Genomic DNA, 19,840 nt, shown 5'->3' with positions numbered 1-19,840 from the left:
AAGCCACCGGAGGGAATCTGCTTGGAGATTGCCTTTGAAGGACTGCACGTTACTCTTGGGTATGTATAATAGGTGGGGGTCCCAGCTTGTAAAGAGTCTCAATGCAGTACGTATTCTCACTCTCAGGACAGGCGGCGGCATCCACAAGAACATGTGTGACAGGTAGGGAGGTACCGTTTTTAGATGCAGCAGGACCGCCTACGCAATACGCTAAATTCAGGAAGTCGATTTCTTCAAATATGACCATCTCGCTATGAATGAAGAGGAAAGAAAAAAATTCCTTATGATTTTAGTGACAAATCTTGCACTTTATTACTTTTTCCAGGGCAATACACTGATTCTTCAGAGAAAAGGTCAAAGAATTGAAGATAAAAGAACATTGTGCATTTTTCAGTTGCCTATATTGCAGGTCCTATGTCTTTGCTACTCTCTGTTCGATAGATAAATTCAAGTACATTCTGGGAGGCGATAATCCACATTGTGTACAAGTAGGCAAATATATCCACGATTGTTTATACCGTAGAACCAATAGTGTAAATGACATGCTAGACCCTTTATGTTGATGTATCCATACCTATAGATATCCATATATATGTGTTTAGTTGCACTGTAAGTAGTTGTTATACATGTAGACCTTACGAAAGTCGCTGTACTTTTGTCGTGTCAATAAAGATTGTATGTCCAGAAAAGCAAGCCTCCACTGGAGACCATCGTGCGCACATGCACAAGTCAAGTCAAGTCAAGTCCAAGTTTATTGCACAACATTTGTAGATCGGGTACAACAATGTAAGGCAAACTTAGGTTACGTTATACTACATTATATTGTACATGTATAAGACAACTAGCAGTATACAAGTAGTACAATTAAGCTAATAACTTAGCAATAGATGACGGCTATGCACTATTTGAAGTTGAAACACAGTGTGCAATGTGAATCAAATCCAGAATGATGCGGCACATGCGTGGACTGATGAAGACACACTATTTCGGTTTCACATTTGACTGTATATGTAGAGACTTGTGTAAGTGTAAGGGAAATACGTTAGGGTCTTGTTTCTAAGTTGATGATTTCCCATTATAGTATGTGTAGTCACCCTTGTGACCTGCAATGCATTAGATGGTACCACATATGTGGAGTCCTGATAACCCCCATGCAGGGCCCTTTTCAGGAAATGCATAAATAATTTTGTAAAGGGACTTACTGACTGACGCCTTAGAGAACAAGAACGTGATATGTAAAAAGTATCTTGATATCCCCAATATTGAGCCCACGTGGATATAAGTAATTAGTTTTTAGCATTTTTGGACAATTATGCATTTTTTTTTACATAATGGCGCAAAACAATGCCATATGTTACTCCGTGTAGTGAGCCGTCATTACCTGATTTATCATAGTCAAAAACCTGAAGAAGACCCTCGCTGTCTAATCAGAATGAATGCTTTATTACGTCATTCGTTGCAGGACACAAAATGCAGCAACAGCCTTCAGGGGCTGAAATGTAGTAATTTTCGGCCATAAATTGTTGGATTTTGGAGGGTCTCAGAAGGGGGTCCCAGAACGCCATAACGAAAACCAGCTGGAGGGTTTTAATCATATGGCTGTTCACAGTTCCCCATACCTACCACACATACATTGTCTGTATGAAGTCCAGGAAGATTAGTGGCGTGCCCCATGGCAAATAAAGTCTCTCTCAAAGATGTATGAGCCGATTTGGCTGACCCCCATCTGCCTGGTTTTGCCTGGTTTTCTCAAGCAATAACTCTTAAATATTAACACTGCGCGAAAAAGTGCACCAATAGCGGTAAATGACAGGTAATTCTGGTAATGTTGGCTTTTTATAGAAATATAAAGAGATCAGAATTTTGCTTTCATTAATCTGGGAACCCCCATGTACGCCCTTCAGTTATTCGCCTGCAGCTTTAGGTCTATGAGGCTAAAAGAACAATCTATATGAATATAAAACTTATGTTTATATCTTTACTGAAATCATCAGGGTAGCCTTCGCAATTTCAGTCATTTTCAGTCATAAATTACTTTCGGGGGTCTTCGAAGCTGAGTCCCATAACTTCAGAATGGAAACCTACAGGAGGATTTAATCAGATGGCTGTTCATAGTTCCACATACGTATCACCCATCACCCGACATCTGCTTGGTTTCTTATACAACAACTCTTCAATTTTAAATCAATTCTCGAGATGCTGCATCCCATCGTTTTCTTCACGTTGCTCACATCTTTTTAATTTTATATCGGTGGTATGATTAATATTTAATTGAAGGAGAGCTTAGCATAATCTTCAGTCTTTTCACCTTTTACACTTTTGTTTTTTTACGTTTCTTTACTAGACTTTAAAATTTATGTTATCGCTGTGTAAATATACATTAAATAAGATACAAAAATGTTCGGAAGGTTATTCACAATGATTTTGGGGACTGTTTTACGTTGTAGCTACTCTGGTCACGAGCCTCTATAAATGTAAACTTCATCACTTTTATCACGGAAAATCTTTTTTTTTACATTTAGGCCATTTGATTATATGGATGACATCTCCGCGCGCATTAATTTTCGGCCTTATTAAAGAAAAAAAGAAAAATCAACCATACTGTAAACCGTACAAAAAATCTGCAAAATACGCAAATGTATGCTGTGGATTACAAAATAAAATATTGTAAAACGTATACTAATATCATAGAACATTCCAAGGTCAAAAATATGTGAAAGAACAAAAATGAAGAATCTATTGTTCGGTATACCATATTCTATGTGATGCGTCATTTGTTCAACCTTCCTGACCACTTGAATTTTATTATGACAGCAACTTTATTTTATTCGCATGCTCGCATCAGTTTTGGGTTTCTAGAGGATGTCATACATATAATCAAATCAACGTGGCCTTATGTCTTCAAAATTGCCATTCTTCTACTTGGAACGGCCCTACATATCTAAACCCCTATTCGACCCTTTCAAGATTGTCCATGTTTAAAGATACCAGATTTGGGCTATTGTACTGTTCTTGCCCGGCGATTTGGATAGGTACTGCAGATGGGGCTCTAATAGGGTATTGGGCTGTAATCTTACAAATTAATGCCAAATAATGGTGATTTAATCATTCCTTTTTAATTTGGTGCCAGTGACATATGTGTGCTTATCATTCAATAGTCCCAATATCACTCTCACTCACTCACTCACTCACTCACTCACTCACTCACTCACTCACTCACTCACTCACTCACTCACTCACGCACAGACTCACTCACTCAATATTTAAATTGAGTTGTGTTTTAATGGAGGTCTTTTGCACATTTGTGTATCATTAATTATCTTTTTTATTAATTTTTATTTTCAAGTCCTCTACTCATACTTGTGCTTGTTTTATGTTTCATGGTCTTGCGGGGCCAGGATGTGTCAGTATGTCCCTCAGCATTAAAGGGAAATAGTTGAAATTGCATATTGAGTCACATTCGTTAAGTTTTTTTATTATAAAAACATTCTCTGCTTCTTTCATCACCACACCTGATACAGTTTGTTGCTTTTATTTGTGTGGTTTTGTGGCAGGAGGCACTTTGGTTCTGCTGTGAGGGGAAGCATACCCTTCTTTCTAGAAGTAAAACATACATATAATTACGATATACGTTACTGTTATGATATGATATGATATAGGAATGGTTGACATAAGACACAGACAAGAGATTTTTTCCCAAGACTCCAGATTTATTCTCAGATATTTCCATGTTTCATCACGAGACATAACAAAATACATCTCGCCAATCCACGTCTTACTACACAGTAATCAAGAGACAATAGTTCACCTGTCAACAAAGGTACTTTTCTACAAGGTTATTCTATGCATGTTCTCGGCGTAGATGTACAGTACAGAACCAGTTAGCATACAAGTTAACATACAAGTTAACATACAAGTTAACATACAAGTTAACATACAAGTTAACATACAAGTTAACATACAAGTTAACATACAAGTTAACATACAAGTTAACATACAAGTTAACATACAGTTGCTGAGATGCAATCATTCATGTAACAAGTACAAATGCGGACCCAAATACATCTTCTAGCAGAGAAACGGTGCCGTGTGCTATGAGTGAAGGTGGTGTTGTTACCTCACAGGGATGAACTAAACTGAACTGATTATTGATACGATTTGAAGGCCAATATGAATTGATGAGTGAACTATGTCACGTTAAACACTGTGTTCTCTTTAATGAGTCTTTGCACCATTTTTTTTGCGCCACCGTTGCATTATTTAGCTACAAATATAAAGCTATTATAAAGGTAAATAGAAGAAGAATATAGAGGAATAGACACTAGAATAGGGGAAGTAGAAAATAGATTTTGTATATAAGCTAAAGAGATCGTAATAGGAACAAAAAAAAGAAGAATTCCATATACTCTAATGATAAAAACACCAATTACTAATTGCAGGGTTTAGCTGCAGTCAATATTTGACTACAAGTATGAAAATAAAGAGAAATGGATAATACATACTAGAGGAACAGATTCTAAAAAAAGTGGAAATTGAAAATAGATTCTGAAGATGAGTTGACGCGATTTGTTGTTAGAGCAAAAAAGAGAAAAGCACATACATTTTAGTAAAAGGCATCACCAATGACCAACATGCAATGTCAATTTAAAGGTTAGAGAATACATTCTAGCAGCCTAGCAGTGTGTGAGACATTCCGAAATAAGTCCATTCTTGCTGCTAAATATTAGCTGTTAAAAATTAAAGCAGCCACCAATAAACAAGCTTGTACCTTATAACTTACACAGCTTTGCGACACCCAGAGCTTTTTTTTTGGTGATGAAAGTATTTCATCGTCTACCTAAGGTTAGATGGAGAGTCTCTAGAGAGTACCAAGTTTGATTAACTGTTTAAGTTTAGACGGAGGGTACTATTGTTGTTGTTTTACTTTTGCTTTCCAATTTTTGTACTTGAGTACTGCACTAAAAAGTATTTATCTTAAGTATTGTAGTATGATGTTAAGGGACCTACACTATTGTTGAATGTTGACTTGAGTTTACCACACTGTTTAAGTTTAGATTGAGAGCTTCTTAAACGTTTTATCGTGATTGTTGTTTACTCATGATGTATACTGCACTACGTTTTGATAAAGAGCCTATGCTATTGTTGTATGATGATAAAGTAAACTGAACAGTCTAAGTTAAGATGGGAGTTATTTTTGTCGTTTTATTTTTTTAACATTTTGAGTTGCACTTAGTTGAAATGGAGATATTTTTTTTTGCTTTTTATTTATCTTTTTATTACTATGGTATAATGATTAAGTATACTACTCGTAGATAAGAGCCTACACAGTTATTGCATGATGAAAAAGTCCACTACGCTTAGTTATTAAAGATTAAAAGTCTATAGTCTTGTTATATAGTGATGAGGTTCACCACATCGTCTAAGCTTGGATAAAGAGCCAATATGTTTTATTTTTATTTTTCCCAAGTATAACGATAAAAGTACTAAAACAAGTTCAAATGGAAAGCTTTAGTATTGTTGTATAATCATAATGTATGCTGAACTATCTTAGTTTAGATGAGGAGCTTTTTTATCATTTTTTTTCTATTTCATTTTATATTGTTGTACAATGATGCAATATACTACATTGTAATCAAATGGAAAGGCTGTATTATGGTTATATGATAATAAATTTAACTACACTAAGTATATATGAATATTCTTTTCATTTTTTTTATTGTTTTTCACCATTGTTGTATAATAAAAACTTACGGTATTGTTGTATTAGTAAAGTATACTGCAATTAGCTGAGTTGGTGAGTTCCACCCCTTTCTTTAGTATAGTTGTAAAACGATGATAAAGTATATATACTGCTCGTAGATATGAGCCTACAAAATTATTGCACTATGCTGACTTAGTTCAAAAAGTTCATGCTATTGATATATAATGATGGAGTTCACCATATCGTCTAAAATTGGATAAAGAGCCGATTTTTTTTGTTTTTTTACCCATGTTTCACACACCATGTATAATGATAAAATATACTGCGTTAAGTTTAGGTGGGAATCCATTGGTATTTCTGCATGGTTATAATGTATACTACACTGTCTAAGTTTAGATTGGAAGTTTTTTATAAATCTTTTTTTACTATAGTTGTATATTGATAATGTATACTGCACTACCATTGGATAAAGAGCCTAAAATTGTTGTATTATGATATTGTATTAAGTATATTGAACTGTCTAAGTTAAAATTGGGAGCCCTTTTCAACTGATTTTTTTTCAATTTTTTAATTTTTCGATTGCTGTTTTATGTCTAAGTTCAGTTGTTTCATAATGATAACATTTATCCTAAGTTTTAATAATGAAGAGCTATTATTTTTTTAGAATTTTTCCTACGTATGATGATTAAGTATACTACATTAATTTTAGCAGGAATGACTTTAATGTTATTGTATGATGGCAAAGTATACTTAACTGTCTATTTTTTTGGATTTTTTTTCTATGTTCTTTAACCATTGTACAATGATAAGATATACTGCATTGTTAACATTGCTTGTCTTATTTATTGTTATATGATGATAAAGTTACCTACAGAGTATAAGCCTTTCTGTATTTTTTGTTTGTTTTATTTTTCACCACTTTATCTTTTTAGTTTAATGATAAAGTGGATTATAATGTATAACTTTGGATCATGAGCCAATACTTTTTTCGTTTGTTTTCTGATGATGATTAAGTCTACACTAAGTTCAAATAAAAGGCTTAACTGTTGTTGTATTGTTATATAAACTATTGTTATATGTTTATACTGCAGCATACTGCACTGTCTAAGTTTAGATGGGGGCATTTTTGATATGATTTTTTTCTTTTTTTCCGTTGTTGTTTGTTGTGGGAATTCGGATGGAAAATCTATACTATGTTACGCAATTATAAAGTTCATCACATTGTCTAAGTTAAGATAAAGACCCACTGTTATTTTCTTTTTTTCCCCATTATTGTATTATGATATGAAGTATATTGCACTAAGTTTAGGTGGAGTTTCAACAGTTGTTTTTACCAATGTTTTTGGTGATAGCTCCATCTGCAATACGTTGAGATTGAGAGCCAGGTTATACTGTTGACTGTCTACAATGTACGATTATAGAGTTGAGATTGAGAGCAGGTTATATTGTTGACTGTCTACAATGTACGATTATAAAGTTGAGATTGAGAGTCAGGTTACATTGTTGACTGTATACAATGTACGATTATAAAGTTGAGATTGAGAGCCAGGTTATACTGTTGACTGTATACAATGTACGATTATAAAGTTGAGATTGAGAGCCAGGTTATACTGTTGACTGTCTACAATGTACGATTATAAAGTTGAGATTGAGAGCCAGGTTGCACTGTTGACTGTCTACAATGTACGATTATAGAGTTGAGATTGAGAGCCAGGTCATACTGTTGACTGTCTACAATGTATGATGAAATTTATCATCATACATTGTAGACAGTCAACAGTATAACCGATGGATAGCATATCTCTTTCAAATGTTTGTTGACACTTCACTACAACAACTTTACAAGGAGGGCTACAAGTTTAGGTGGAAACTCGTATCATCGCTGTTTGTTATGTTCACCAAATCGAAGCAAACTGACAATTACAAAGGTTTGTTTGAGCTAAAAAGAAAAGACTAGGGGCAAAATCCTACGTTTTTCGTCTTCTTTACTCCGGCTCTGGTGGAACGCGTCATGCCTTGGTGTTTGAGGTGTCAATCGTGGTCATCCTCCACCAGGTCTGGAAGGCCTTGTTGTCCAGTCCTAACAGGGAAAACAAAATGTGCACTTATATTAGCAAAACGGTTCCGCTATCCACTCACTTATTATATAAGGTCACACACACAGACTGTTGCAGATGGCATCCTAGGAGCGCTAGTTTGACAATTTTTTTTATCAAAATAGAAACCCCCCTTTCTTTGACCGGTGGATAGACATGCGTGGCATTGCCTTCTGATTAACAGATGTCACAAATAAAGACATCTCTGTAAGGTAGAACATGGTTTGATAATAGAATAATAATTCGATTTCGTTTCTCTGTCACTGGATGACACTTAAACTGATGTAGTTGATGACAAATGATCTCACGTCGTACTGAGTGTTATAGCCTAGTCTAAAATGTTACTCTGTGCCTGAAGGTGCACTCTCACTGCACTTGCGTCAAACTTGCGTCACTGCGGGGTTCAAAAGATACTCAACGAATTTCAGAGATAACGAACTTACTTTTTGTGTATTTTGTCGTTTTCTAAGTCATACTTTTACGTATCACTTAATATCTAAATTATAAAAAATGGGACGAAAAATCGGTCAAAATAAACAATGGCGCTGTGAACGAACCCGCAGTGACGCAAGCTTGACGCAAGTGCAGTGAGAGCGCACCTTTAATGCCTGGTGAAACACATGTACAGATGCAGTCACCTACCGACGGTGTCGTCATCCTGTCGTTTCTTGCGCCTGAAGGCCAGAACCAGGAGAACCGCCACGATCAGGAGGGCCATGATCCCGACAACCCCAAGAAACGCCCCAAACATGGTTCCCACCGGGACTCCAGCTGCACCAGGTCCTGTGGGACAGGAGGACAGGTTCAAGTTTAGTAACTTCTGCAAGTTGTAACTTCTGCAAGTTGTAACTTCTGCAAGTTGTAACTTCTGCATGTTGTAACTTCTGCAAGTTGTAACTTCTGCAAGTTGTAACTTCTGCAAGTTGTAACTTCTGCATGTTGTAACTTCTGCAAGTTGTAACTTCTGCAAGTTGTAACTTCTGCAAGTTGTAACTTCTGCAAGTTGTAACTTCTGCAAGTTGTAACTTCTGCAAGTTGTAACTTCTGCAAGAAGCAATGTCAAGATCTACATACAAGCACTACATAAACATTATCCAGGAATTTATTCCTCTAAGGATTGCACATATCCCATCTTTTGTTCAGGAATAGTATTCAGGAGTGTACGTATGTCTGAGTTCATGCGGGCTTCTTTTTGACATGAATCAATCCTTGCGTGTCTCCCTGTAAAGGTCCCAAACTAATCTCGATTGCGTCTAAATGCGTGTGTTTTTAGCGCATCATGACAAAACCTGAGGTACATTTCTGGTTTTTTTTAGGTCAGGAAAAATGAGTTTCACTACGTACCTGCTCCTGCTTCTTCTTCAAACTCCAGCTCGAACGGCCCCTGCGAAATTCTTCCCTGGTGGTCCTGGTGGCTGTCCCGGCGAACCCTCCCGTCCTGCCCGCCGGAGGTGTCCCCGTTGCTGTCCCGGCGAACCCTCCCGTCCTGCCCGCCGGAGGTGTCCCCGTTGCTGTCCCGGCGAACCCTCCCGTCCTGCCCGCCGGAGGTGTCCCCGTTGCTGTCCCGGCGAACCCTCCCGTCCTGCCCGCCGGAGGTGTCCCCGTTGTGGTGTCGGCGAACCCTCCCGTCCTGCCCGCCGGAGGTGTCCCGCCTGCCCCGCACGGAGGAGATGCAGCCCTGGCTGCACCGGGAGTTCGGGTTGTCCTTGAAGCAGACGATCATGGTGCAGTGGAAGTACACCTGGGGAATAATGGGACGTCAATGACAAACGGAAAATAAACACTTCTCAGACTCTAACCTCCACCAAGATTAAGGCAGCTTGCTTTTGCTTCAGTTTTGAGGGTTGCACGTTTAACAGCACATCGGCAGAAGAATGATATATTGGCTCGATTCAAGTCTCATTCTTTTGCTCCGGGTAAAACGATGTCAAAAAATGCAAAAAGCGAAAAAATCAAAATAGCTTTTCGGATAAAACTAGCCTATCAATACAGAGTTTGTGGAGGTTTAAGCCAAAAATATATCAACGATAAATGTATACGGCTGTGATACGTTATGAATGTGACCTTAATAAGCATTCTTCGCCAGCCACCACAGAAGCGAATCGGTCCAACACGTTTTCGTTTTTTACCAGGTTCTGTTCGATAGAATTGGGGAAGCCGAAGGCGGCCACGGTGTAGTACAGAGCAGTGTCATTAGAACGTTCATTGTCCTTCTCTAGAGTCTCAGCAACCTGACAGCTGCAAAGTTAGAGGAACACATCATTTGATAACGAGACACATGCAGTACCAAGTCTGTCCTACTGCCGAGTTACTCATGATCGCCGTAAGATTGCACAAAGAATCAACAAACAAACAAACAAACTTATCACAAACAACCAACACAAGCCAACCAAATAACTAACCAACCAACCAACAAATTCCAGCTACAAAGCCGTCCTGACTAATCTGCCGCAATCAGTTATTCAACTTTGTCAAATTAGTGAGATATAATGACAATGACGTTTATTGCATATTCATACCCCATTGGGGCTAAATGCAGTTAGTTTGGTACAAAGGGAGTAAACGGAAAGCTATACATAAACTACAGTTCACTGCTTCTTCTCTTCTTAAAGCATGTGTAGACGAACTTACAGAGTTTTTCCAGTATATCGTAGTTAGATGATGACATAAGGTATTTGAACAGATCTTCCTTCGTCATGTGCGCATATTTTTTTAATATACATGTGCAGCATTAACGAATGCATTTTGCAGGTCTTTGTACAGGGAACACTCCGGGACAAAGTGTACTTCGTTTTCTACATACATGAGACTCTTAAATATAAATAACCCAGGTGCAAACGTACCCATCCACGATGATGTCGACCCTTGGAGAGTCGTTCGGGTCGGTACTGGGGGTGGACACACAGTCACGTGCAAACAGCTCCACGTTGTCAAGCGGTGACGTCACGCTCAGGCCAAAGTTCAGACGGTCATCCGGTGTGACCTGGGATGATCAAGTACAAGATCAGCTACTTTCTGTATTTCTTATGTATTTTTTGTTGTGCAAATAAATAAATAAATAAATAAACAAACAAACAAAAAACACCTACCCCTCACACTGGACGTCTAGGAGGAGCGACTTTGGTCCACAGGGCCATCCGGTTAAAATAAAGGTCATGTATGTATGTAGGTAGGTAGGTAGGTATGTATGTAAGTATGTATGTCTGTACAAGGAGACGGGTAAAACTTGAATACAAAGTTGCCGACCTTAATGGGGAAGTCAGTAGACTTGTAGCTTGCTCCGAAGTCTGGAGACTTGTACGTTCGCATCTCCAAGGTCATTTCTCCCTCCGCGTCAATGATTTCAAACCTGGAGGAGATAGGAAACGGTGGTATCAGGTTACTGCAAGGCAACACGTCGCCTTAAACATATAGCCCTTAACTTCATCAGGTCGTCAATTATTCATATAGTAAGGTTCTTTAGGCACAACCAGGGAGTACTTACTTCCAACGTTTCGATGTCTGTCAGACACCATCATCAGGGTTAGAATGACATGATCTGATTCTCGCTGCCACTAATAGCCGATGTAGGTGGCGCTGCAGCAGTGAGAATGCCGTTCCAAACGATAAAGTGGGCAGTCTGGATCAGGAAGTAGTCATGAACAGAGATGAGGGGGGATACAAACTGAGCCACGTTTGGGACGGCATTATCGCCGCTATAAGTAGCAGCAAGAATCTTATCCAGCCATTCAAACCCTGGTTGTGCCTAAAGACCCTTACTATATACGCCTTCAGCATGGTTTAGCTGTGCGGGAGGTTCCTACCTTGGCGGCGGGATGACGAACATGATGTCCCCGCCCTGGGTGATGTCGAACTGACGGAGGAACTCGCATTGGAAGGGCAGGCTGACTCCCTGGTAAATCACCGCGCCGCTGGAGTCAGTCACCTCGTCCGCGATGGCCTCGTTGGAGAAGATGAATTTGTCTTCTCCTGAGATCTGCGGAAATACAAGAGGCAGAGGAGTCCAAAATGTGCAAAATGCGAAGAGCGTTTGAATAAAGCAAATAATGTCAGACAAGTTGGATCCAAAGAATCATGTAGCTATGACTTATTTCAGCCCCACCCCCCCTCTTTCTTGGTGACAAACGAAGCAACCTCAAATGCAATCACTTATTAATAAATTCAATTCTTCCCCTGCATGTGTGAGCGCCGCACTAAGCTAGTATCCATGTGGGGAGGGAATTAGGCGTGCCGCACTAAGCTAGAAAAAGAAAACTACTCCCCTTTTAACGTCGCAAAACCCACACATTACAGAAAAAGTGGTATCTTTCGCGGTCCACTGTCTCAGAAAAAGAAGTCAAATCCAATAAGTTACATCTTTAAGTTAGACTAGAGTAGTCGCTTACTATACTGTTTTAGTGCTTACCATTATTTGTCTATTTTTTTTGGTCACCTGCAATTATATAGCCCTCGGGCAAGAATTTGCAATAAACTTATTATTACTAAGCTAGTACCCAGGAGGGGCGGAAATGAGGTGTGGTGCCTCACCTGCCGCCGCGTCCCGCACTCCTCCAGGTGTGTCTCCAGGGTGACCCAATCTACGTCCACGCTGGCGACGCAGCTGGTGTCCAGAAGGTGCATGCTGCCCACGTCCACACCGGACAGAGCCACACGCGGAATGGAAATGGTCATGTTGCCTTCGGCGCACTCTACGTTCACGACAGCGGACTCTGGAATAGTCCAACAGAAAAAGAAAACTGTCTGAAAGCATACGTGCTGGATTGCAGGGAGGATAAAGCAATGGGGTATTTTGGTCAATTTTATATGTATATATGTTTTGACTTGTTGTGACCTGTACTTAGCTCGGTTGGGCAAAACTGTACAATAAAGGTCTTCATTCATTCATTACCCACCTGTCCTGAATGTCCTGGTGATAACTCCGTTTTGCCGGTCTTGCTCACTTCTTTTTCGCCGGCCAGCGTTGCCCAACGGTTGAAAGGAAGTGAGCGTGATGGTGTAGCTTATGCCGGGCAGCAGCCCCGACACGGTAGCCGAGGTGGCGTCTGCTGCCGGTGGGTCCAGCTCCCGGTCCCGGTACGAGCCCGTCCCGTCCACCGGCCTGTAGCTGAGGCTGTAGCGCGAGATCTGAGAACCTTGAGCTTTTCCCCATGAAACAACGAGTTGGTCCATTCCTCCCCCATCGAGGGTCAGGTCCGAGATCACTGATTCTGTGTGGTAAAGTGGTTGACAAATAACCTATTATACACCATTCAGTTTTGTACACAATGTTTGTTTGTTTTTATTTATTTACCAGGGGTGACATATCGCGGTTTTCAATGTGCCCTGGGTGGTAACCCATACGTACATGTAATTTTATATCAAATGAAGTAAAAAGTGCAACAGAAACAGAAAAACATTGCAACAGAAAATTAACCCTACTGTAGTACTAGCCCAATGTCGGTCCAACGTTAAATGTCTCAGTACATCAGCACTACCCACCTGTCCTGAAAGTCCCGACGATTACTCCGTTTTCCCGGCCCTGGTCAGAAGAAGTGAGCGTGATGACGTAGCTTGTGTAGGGCAGCAGTCCCGGCACGGTAGCCGAGATGTCGTCTGCTCCCGGTGCGGAATTCAGGTCCACAGAAGTGCCCGTCCCGTCCGCCGGCTCGTAGCTGAGGCTGTAGCTGTCAATCTGAGCACTAGCGTCCTTTGTCCAGGAAACTTCAAGATCATCAATCCCGGCCCGTATAAGGGTCAGGCCCGAGATCACTGATTCTGTTTGGTGAAGTGGTTGACAAAAATAAGACATTGCAAGTGATCCGAACACCAAGAAAGGCAAGAGCAGAAAGCTACTGTACTGGCGATGGGGCACGTTTGAACCAACTAAAGAACACAGCGGGCTTTGATAGGGTCAGCCGCTGTGCTTTGCCAAAATGCATGTACACAGCAGTTCTACAGGGTTACCCATACTCAACTATCTCATTACAAGTATTAAATAGTTGGACAGGATTTATATGATAACCAAGAAATGCAATTTGTGTGGCCTCAGAAAGGGCAGACAGTGGAAAGGAGATGCATGTTTCTGTGAATTCCCCACGCGATGCACCGATTTATTCTTTCAGAAAGTACCTACATGGTGGATTCTTTGAATTTAAAGGACAGCGGCTTGTATGTCGTACTAGGAGCGGGCTGATCGGGATTGGAACCCATAACCTTCTGGTCCAGAAGCGGGACTGATAACCATTATAACTCATCATACACCATTCAGTTTTACACCAAAAAAATAGTTACTCAAGCAACTGGATATGGCTTTGAAATGGCCAGACGTTTCAGATAGAATCCACTATCCTTTGATAGTCAGTGACACTGAAGAGATCTGGAAGAAACAGGTCTTTTATACTCTAACTATGAATGAAGACAATTTCAGTTGTCCAATAGGAAACGTTGTAAGACAATTCAGACTGAAGACAATTTGGGTTCCAAAGAAAACAAAGGTAAGCCAAAGTCAAGCTGAAGACAATTTGGATTTCAAAGGATAGCAAGGCTAAGACACAGTTAATGCAAATGAGTCAATTAGCTCCTGTTGTTTTAGTTCAGTTTTGTACACAATGTAGTACTAGCCCAATGTCGGCCCAAGGTTAAATGTCTCAGTATGTCGGTACTACCCACCTGTCCTGAAAGTCCCGATGGTATGTCCGTTTTGCCGGTCCGGGTCAGTTGAGTTGAGCGTGAGGATGTAGCGTGTGTAGGGCAGCAGTCCCGACACGGTAGCCGAGATGTCGCCTGGTTCCGGTGCGGAATTCAGTTCCTCAGAAGTGCCCGTCCCGTCCGCCGGCTCGTAGCTGAGGCTGTAGCTGTCAATCTGAGCACCAGCCGCCTTTGTCCAGGAAACTTCCAGATCATCAACCCCGGCCATTTTAAGGGTCAGGGCCGAGATCACTGATACTGTGTGGTGAAGTAGTTGACGAGAATAAGACATAAGGCAAGTGATCTGAACTGATGCTGTAGCCGGGTCATAGCAAAGATTCTTTAAGAAATGGTACATAATTCTTTCTCTGCTAAGAGGAAGATTATGGAAACTAAACACACCACATTACCAGTCGAAGGAAGTGAGAGAGGAAGTCAGGGGGAGGCAGAGAGGGAGGGAGGAAGAGAAAGAATACGAAAGAGAAGAAAACTCACCAAAACAATCCGTGCCATCGGAACTCAGGTCATAACCTGCATCGCATTCTGCAATATAACAGATGTACTTAGTACTATACTTACATTTCCAACATTTTGGTTTTCTGAAGATGAGACAGTTTTACTTCATTTACGCAGAACAAAGAATCAAATGGTCCTTAACGGATATACCACGCTGACTTACCTTACCTTACCTAGCCCAATCATCATCACCCTATGTCCTGACCCATTATTTTAGGACTGGAATCGATCGGAAGCATCATAATTTTTTTCTTAGGCCTTACCAGCTGTCTTGTAAGTTCCGCTGATTTCTGCGTTGGTCTGGCTGCTCTCGTCTTTAGAAGTGAGCGTGATGGTGTATTCCCTGCCGACAAGCAGCCCCGACACGGTAGCCGAGATGTCCTCTGCGGCGGGTGGTGTGGGCAGGTCCGCAGACGAGTCCGACCCGTCTGCCAGCTGGTAGCTGAGGATGAAGCTGGAGGTCGGAAGATTTCCGAAGACTTTCCAGGAAACGGTGAGGCTATTTATCCCGGCACGGTCGAGGGTCAGCCCAGAGAGCCGTGGGGCTGAAATGCACATTGATCAAGAAAGATAAATTATTGTAAGTGAACTAGACTCTAATAAGTGCAGCAACACAAAATCTTCCGGTGATGCTGATCTGATCTAATTATGAACCCACGTGTATGTAGTCATCAAACAAGTGCATGCATCACCTGCGCGTGATACTGAATCTGCCACGTGGAAAACCTTGCCTTGCAAGCAGGCTCTTCTATGTGCGCGCTGTTCTCTGGTTGCTACTGTGAACAGTTGCTACTGAAGGTTTGATTCCCTTTTCATCAACATCGACAATATCAGGAAAACTGAACTCACCACAGCATGGTTAGAATTAATATTAATGAATATTTCACTTCATCAGTAGAAAAATGGCCGTATTGATGCCTGCTATGGGGACAATAAAAATCGCACGACGATGGAGACGTTTTGAACATGTTCAAAATCCATTTGACCTCTACTTGTAATTGACGTAGCTACACTCTTATCACCCCCGTCGTATGATGTCCCACAACCTTTGTGACCACGGCTTTATAATGTTTGAACCTGCCCGGTTCTTCCCCGACTTACGACGTACGACGCTAATGCCGCGCATGGAAACTCCATCGCGGGAAATCGTGCGAGCATCACCCACCTGTCTTGAATGTACCGCTGACAACTCCGGTTGGCTGGTCAGTATCATCAAAAGAAGTGAGCCTGATGATGTAGTCCGTGTCGGCCTGTAGCCCAGGCACGGTTGCCGAGGTGGCGTCTGCTGTCGGTGGGGAGCCAACCTCCTGGTCCAAGGGGTAGCTGTAGCTGAGGCTGTAGCTGAGGCTGTAGCCGAGGCTGTAGCTGAGGCTGTAGCGCGAGATCGGAAGGTTCCCCACGACTTCCCAGGAAACGGTGAGCTGATCATCGTCAGTCTGATCGTCATTATCTAGGTTCAGCCCGACATCTTCTAGGGTCAGTCCCGAGAGACGTGGAACTGGAAGGTATATTAGGTACCAACTTAAACTTACTATTACTGTTGTTAAAAAATATACATCATCCACAGGCATTGGGATATGTGATGTCATGTTCCAACCACAAAACGAACAGAGCTCTGTAGGTTGTGGGTTTACTACGCAAAAATAAAATTTAGCCGATAATAGATTACAAATCATCGTAAAAGGTCTTTTCATGGGCGAATTATATCACACTTAAAACGTAGTATGGACGACACCTGACAAGCCGGCCTGACTTTTAGATGTACATGTATATTATGGCGGAAAATTAAAAGAACTAATTCGTGCGTTTCTAGTACTTGCGACAGGCGTTTCCTTCGTGTCGCTAAGCATAATCTCCAAGCAGATCCTACGGTAGCATAAGAAAGTATCAAAAGCTGGCAAAGGAGTGAAGCCGGCCTAAGAGTGTGTATGCGATCCGGTGCACATTTAACTCCCTTTGACAGCTATATTCCTTGGCCAGCTTTCATACTATTTTATGGCACCGTAGGATCTGCTTGGAGACTAGCTAAGCAAAACATTTCTTTGAATGACCTGAAAGCAGGTACAAATGGTGGCGTAAAATCTACTTAACATATAACAAGCATATGGTAAGGCAAAAACACCAAAAAGGTAGTCAATCAATCAATAACCTTTATTAGCCATTGTGTCTTGATACGATCTTTCCCGGCATCATAGAGAGTCAGTCCTGATAGCACTTGGCTATCAACAATGACTTTTACATTACAAGTGGGCTGGAGTGTCAACAAGTCAAAAACAGAAACTTACCGGTGTTACACCCCCAAATCTCCAGCTTTAGAGCGATACCAGAATCGGACCAGGACTGGACCACGAAACGCATATAACGGGCTTCAACTGGGTTGTTCAGGAGGTTTGCGACCGGTGTGCTGTCGTCCGCGTTGGCTGTAAAAATCTGGAAAGTAAAATGATAATTGAAATGGAGGCGTTTTTTAATCTTCTGTAGATCTTTTGTATTATCCACGAAACAATCTCCGTTGATTGACATGAAATTAAGCCCTCGACATCCGTAAGTGTGTATTAACAGTCGTCTACGAAAGCAAACAATTGTGACCAGTACAGATTTTCGTTAAGATTGCAGGACAGAATAAATGATCACTTGTCTTATCTGGAATAGTTTTGTATCTACTTTACCTTATCTGAGCCATCGCTGCCCACATGTGTCGTAAAACTTGTCCCATCTGCACTGTACTGGAGCACGTACTCCGTTACCCAGGATCCGGAATGACCCTGTGTAATGGCGCCGTCGATGCGCATCATCTCTCCTAGATCCACCTAAATGGCACAATATGGTAATTATTTTGTTAAAGCGTAACAAAGTGAAGAGGGCAGATCTAGTTGATTACAACTGACGGCATGCGCTGGGAGCTGACATAACAATGTAGCATTGATTCTCAATGCAGAAAATTTATTATTCCATTTACTGTTGTGGTAAAGGGTAGAAGCGCAAAGGAGCAGATCTAGGTGATTACAACTGACATAACAATGTAGCATTAATTCTCAATGCAGCATATTTATCATTCCAGTACAATGGAGAGGTCGGGTATTGTTGAGGTAAAGAGTAGAAACATTTGGCTTTGATCAACAAGTGAAAGTGGGTTCAAGTGAGGCTCCTCTACTTTAAAAACGTGCACGAGTTTACACCGCGGCAAAGCACGCATTGCATCATTTTGGTTCCGAATACGAAAGTGGCGTCAACCTGATGAGTGTTGTGGTGGGTGAAATTGCCTACCATAATTCTAACAGAAAATGATCCCTTTCCAAATAAGCAATACAAGGCTTTTGAATAAATCAAACTGTATAAATACCTGTAACCATTCTCCGGCTCTGTCATTTTCCGGAACCCATGCGCTGTTTCCGTTTAAACGTGCGTCTTTGGGCGGTTTTCCATCAGCGAACGAGGATGCGGTGATGCTGCTGTCAGGTATGGCACCAGATTCCATCCCCAGCGGATTCTGACAGACTGAGAGATGAGGAAAGAGTGAATATCATTGTATCTCTGAGGATAACCATCGTAACGTAAATGGTTTGATGGATAGATGGATGGATGGATGGATGGATGGATGGATGGATGGATGGATGGTTGGATAGATAGATGGAAGGAGGGAGGGAGGGAGGGAGGGAGGGAGGGAGGGAGGGAGCGAGGGAGGGAGGGAGCGAGGGAGGGAGGGAGGGAGGGAGGGAGGGAGGGAGGGAGGGAGGGAGGGAGGGAGGGAGGGAGGGAGCAAGGGAGGGAGCAGGGGAGGGAGCAGGGGAGGGAGCAGGGGAGGGAGCGAGGGAATATGAGAGAGAAAACTCACCAACACAATCCCTGCCATCGGCATTCAGGTCATAACCTGCATCGCATTCTGCAATAAAACAGATTCACTTTACTTACATTTCCAGCATTTTGGTTATCTGAAGATGAGGCAGTTTTACTTCATTCAAGCAGAAAAAAATAATCAAATGGTCCTTACCGGATCTACCACGCTGACTTATCTTACATTACTTAGCCCCTTCATCATCACGCTATGTACCGACCCATTATTTCAGGACTGGAATCGATCGGAAGCATCATAATTGTTTCGTAAGCCTTACCAGCTGTCTTGTAAGCTCCAGCGGCTTCTGCCTGAAGACTGTTCCCAACCTCCAGTATGTACTCCGTGCCGACAAGCAGCCCCGTCACGGTAGCTGAGGTGTCTCCATGTGCGAGAACCAGCTGCTGGTACGAGCCCTGCACATCGTCTGCGCGAACGGACGTGAGCTTGTATCCTGAGATCTGAAGATCCCGGAAGACTTCCCAGGAAACGGTGAGACTATTTATCCCGGCAACCTCGAGGGTCAGCTTAGAGAACAGGGCTGATCGTGAGATATATAGATGCACATCGATTAACAAAGATAAAACATTGAAAGTGAACTAGACTCTAACTAATGCTGCAACAGAAATCTTCTGGTAATGCTTCGGCCTGAAGCTCCATCCTCAAGGCGATGTGAACCAAGAAAAGCGCGGAGCGGGCTTCAATTGGGTTGTTCGCGGTGAATCGCCCAAATAAATGTAACTTACACGACTAACACGTTTAACAGGTCAACCGACTTGAACCCCACTGAAACCTGTAGTGCATGATTTCCAATGCTATAAGACATACAACTACAAAGTTTATGTATAATTACCTCCATGAAATGTCATGGAGGTTATATTTTATCCTGCGTTTGTCTGTCTGTCTGTCAACAAGATAACTAAAGAACGGCCTGGTGGATTGGTTTCATACTTGGTGTGTTGGTAGTTTGCGATGAAAGCTGAAAAATAATTAGAATTTGGGCCCCCTAGCGGCTTCCTTTGGTACTGC

The 19,840-nt window shown here is 41.6% G+C and overlaps 2 protein-coding genes across 2 annotated transcripts; both read right to left on the bottom strand.

Annotated features, from left to right (window-relative positions):
* Positions 1–6,958: 6,958 nt before the first annotated feature.
* Positions 6,959–11,876, bottom strand: LOC118411432. The gene is made up of 6 exons (XM_035813714.1): positions 11,601–11,876; positions 11,044–11,146; positions 10,641–10,780; positions 9,142–9,538; positions 8,440–8,580; positions 6,959–7,781 (listed from the first exon to the last, which is right to left on the bottom strand). The coding sequence occupies exons 4-6, from the start codon at positions 9,518–9,520 to the stop codon at positions 7,711–7,713; spliced, it is 591 nt and encodes a 196-aa protein (XP_035669607.1). The 5' UTR covers positions 9,521–9,538; positions 10,641–10,780; positions 11,044–11,146; positions 11,601–11,876; the 3' UTR covers positions 6,959–7,710.
* On the bottom strand, positions 9,849–19,510 carry LOC118411887 (fibronectin-like). The gene is made up of 16 exons (XM_035814379.1): positions 19,092–19,510; positions 18,815–18,862; positions 18,323–18,477; positions 17,649–17,789; positions 17,265–17,409; positions 16,145–16,477; positions 15,243–15,524; positions 14,959–15,006; positions 14,446–14,721; positions 13,276–13,551; positions 12,690–13,004; positions 12,325–12,506; positions 11,601–11,773; positions 11,044–11,146; positions 10,641–10,780; positions 9,849–10,035 (listed from the first exon to the last, which is right to left on the bottom strand). The coding sequence occupies exons 3-16, from the start codon at positions 18,455–18,457 to the stop codon at positions 9,849–9,851; spliced, it is 2,736 nt and encodes a 911-aa protein (XP_035670272.1). The 5' UTR covers positions 18,458–18,477; positions 18,815–18,862; positions 19,092–19,510.
* Between the last annotated feature and the right edge of the window lie 330 nt (positions 19,511–19,840).

This window comes from Branchiostoma floridae, chromosome 3, assembly GCF_000003815.2.
Source record: "Branchiostoma floridae strain S238N-H82 chromosome 3, Bfl_VNyyK, whole genome shotgun sequence".
In the NCBI taxonomy this organism is placed as follows: domain Eukaryota; kingdom Metazoa; phylum Chordata; class Leptocardii; order Amphioxiformes; family Branchiostomatidae; genus Branchiostoma; species Branchiostoma floridae.
Note: the sequence above shows the minus strand (reverse complement) of the source record. Positions and strands in the feature narration are given on the sequence as shown.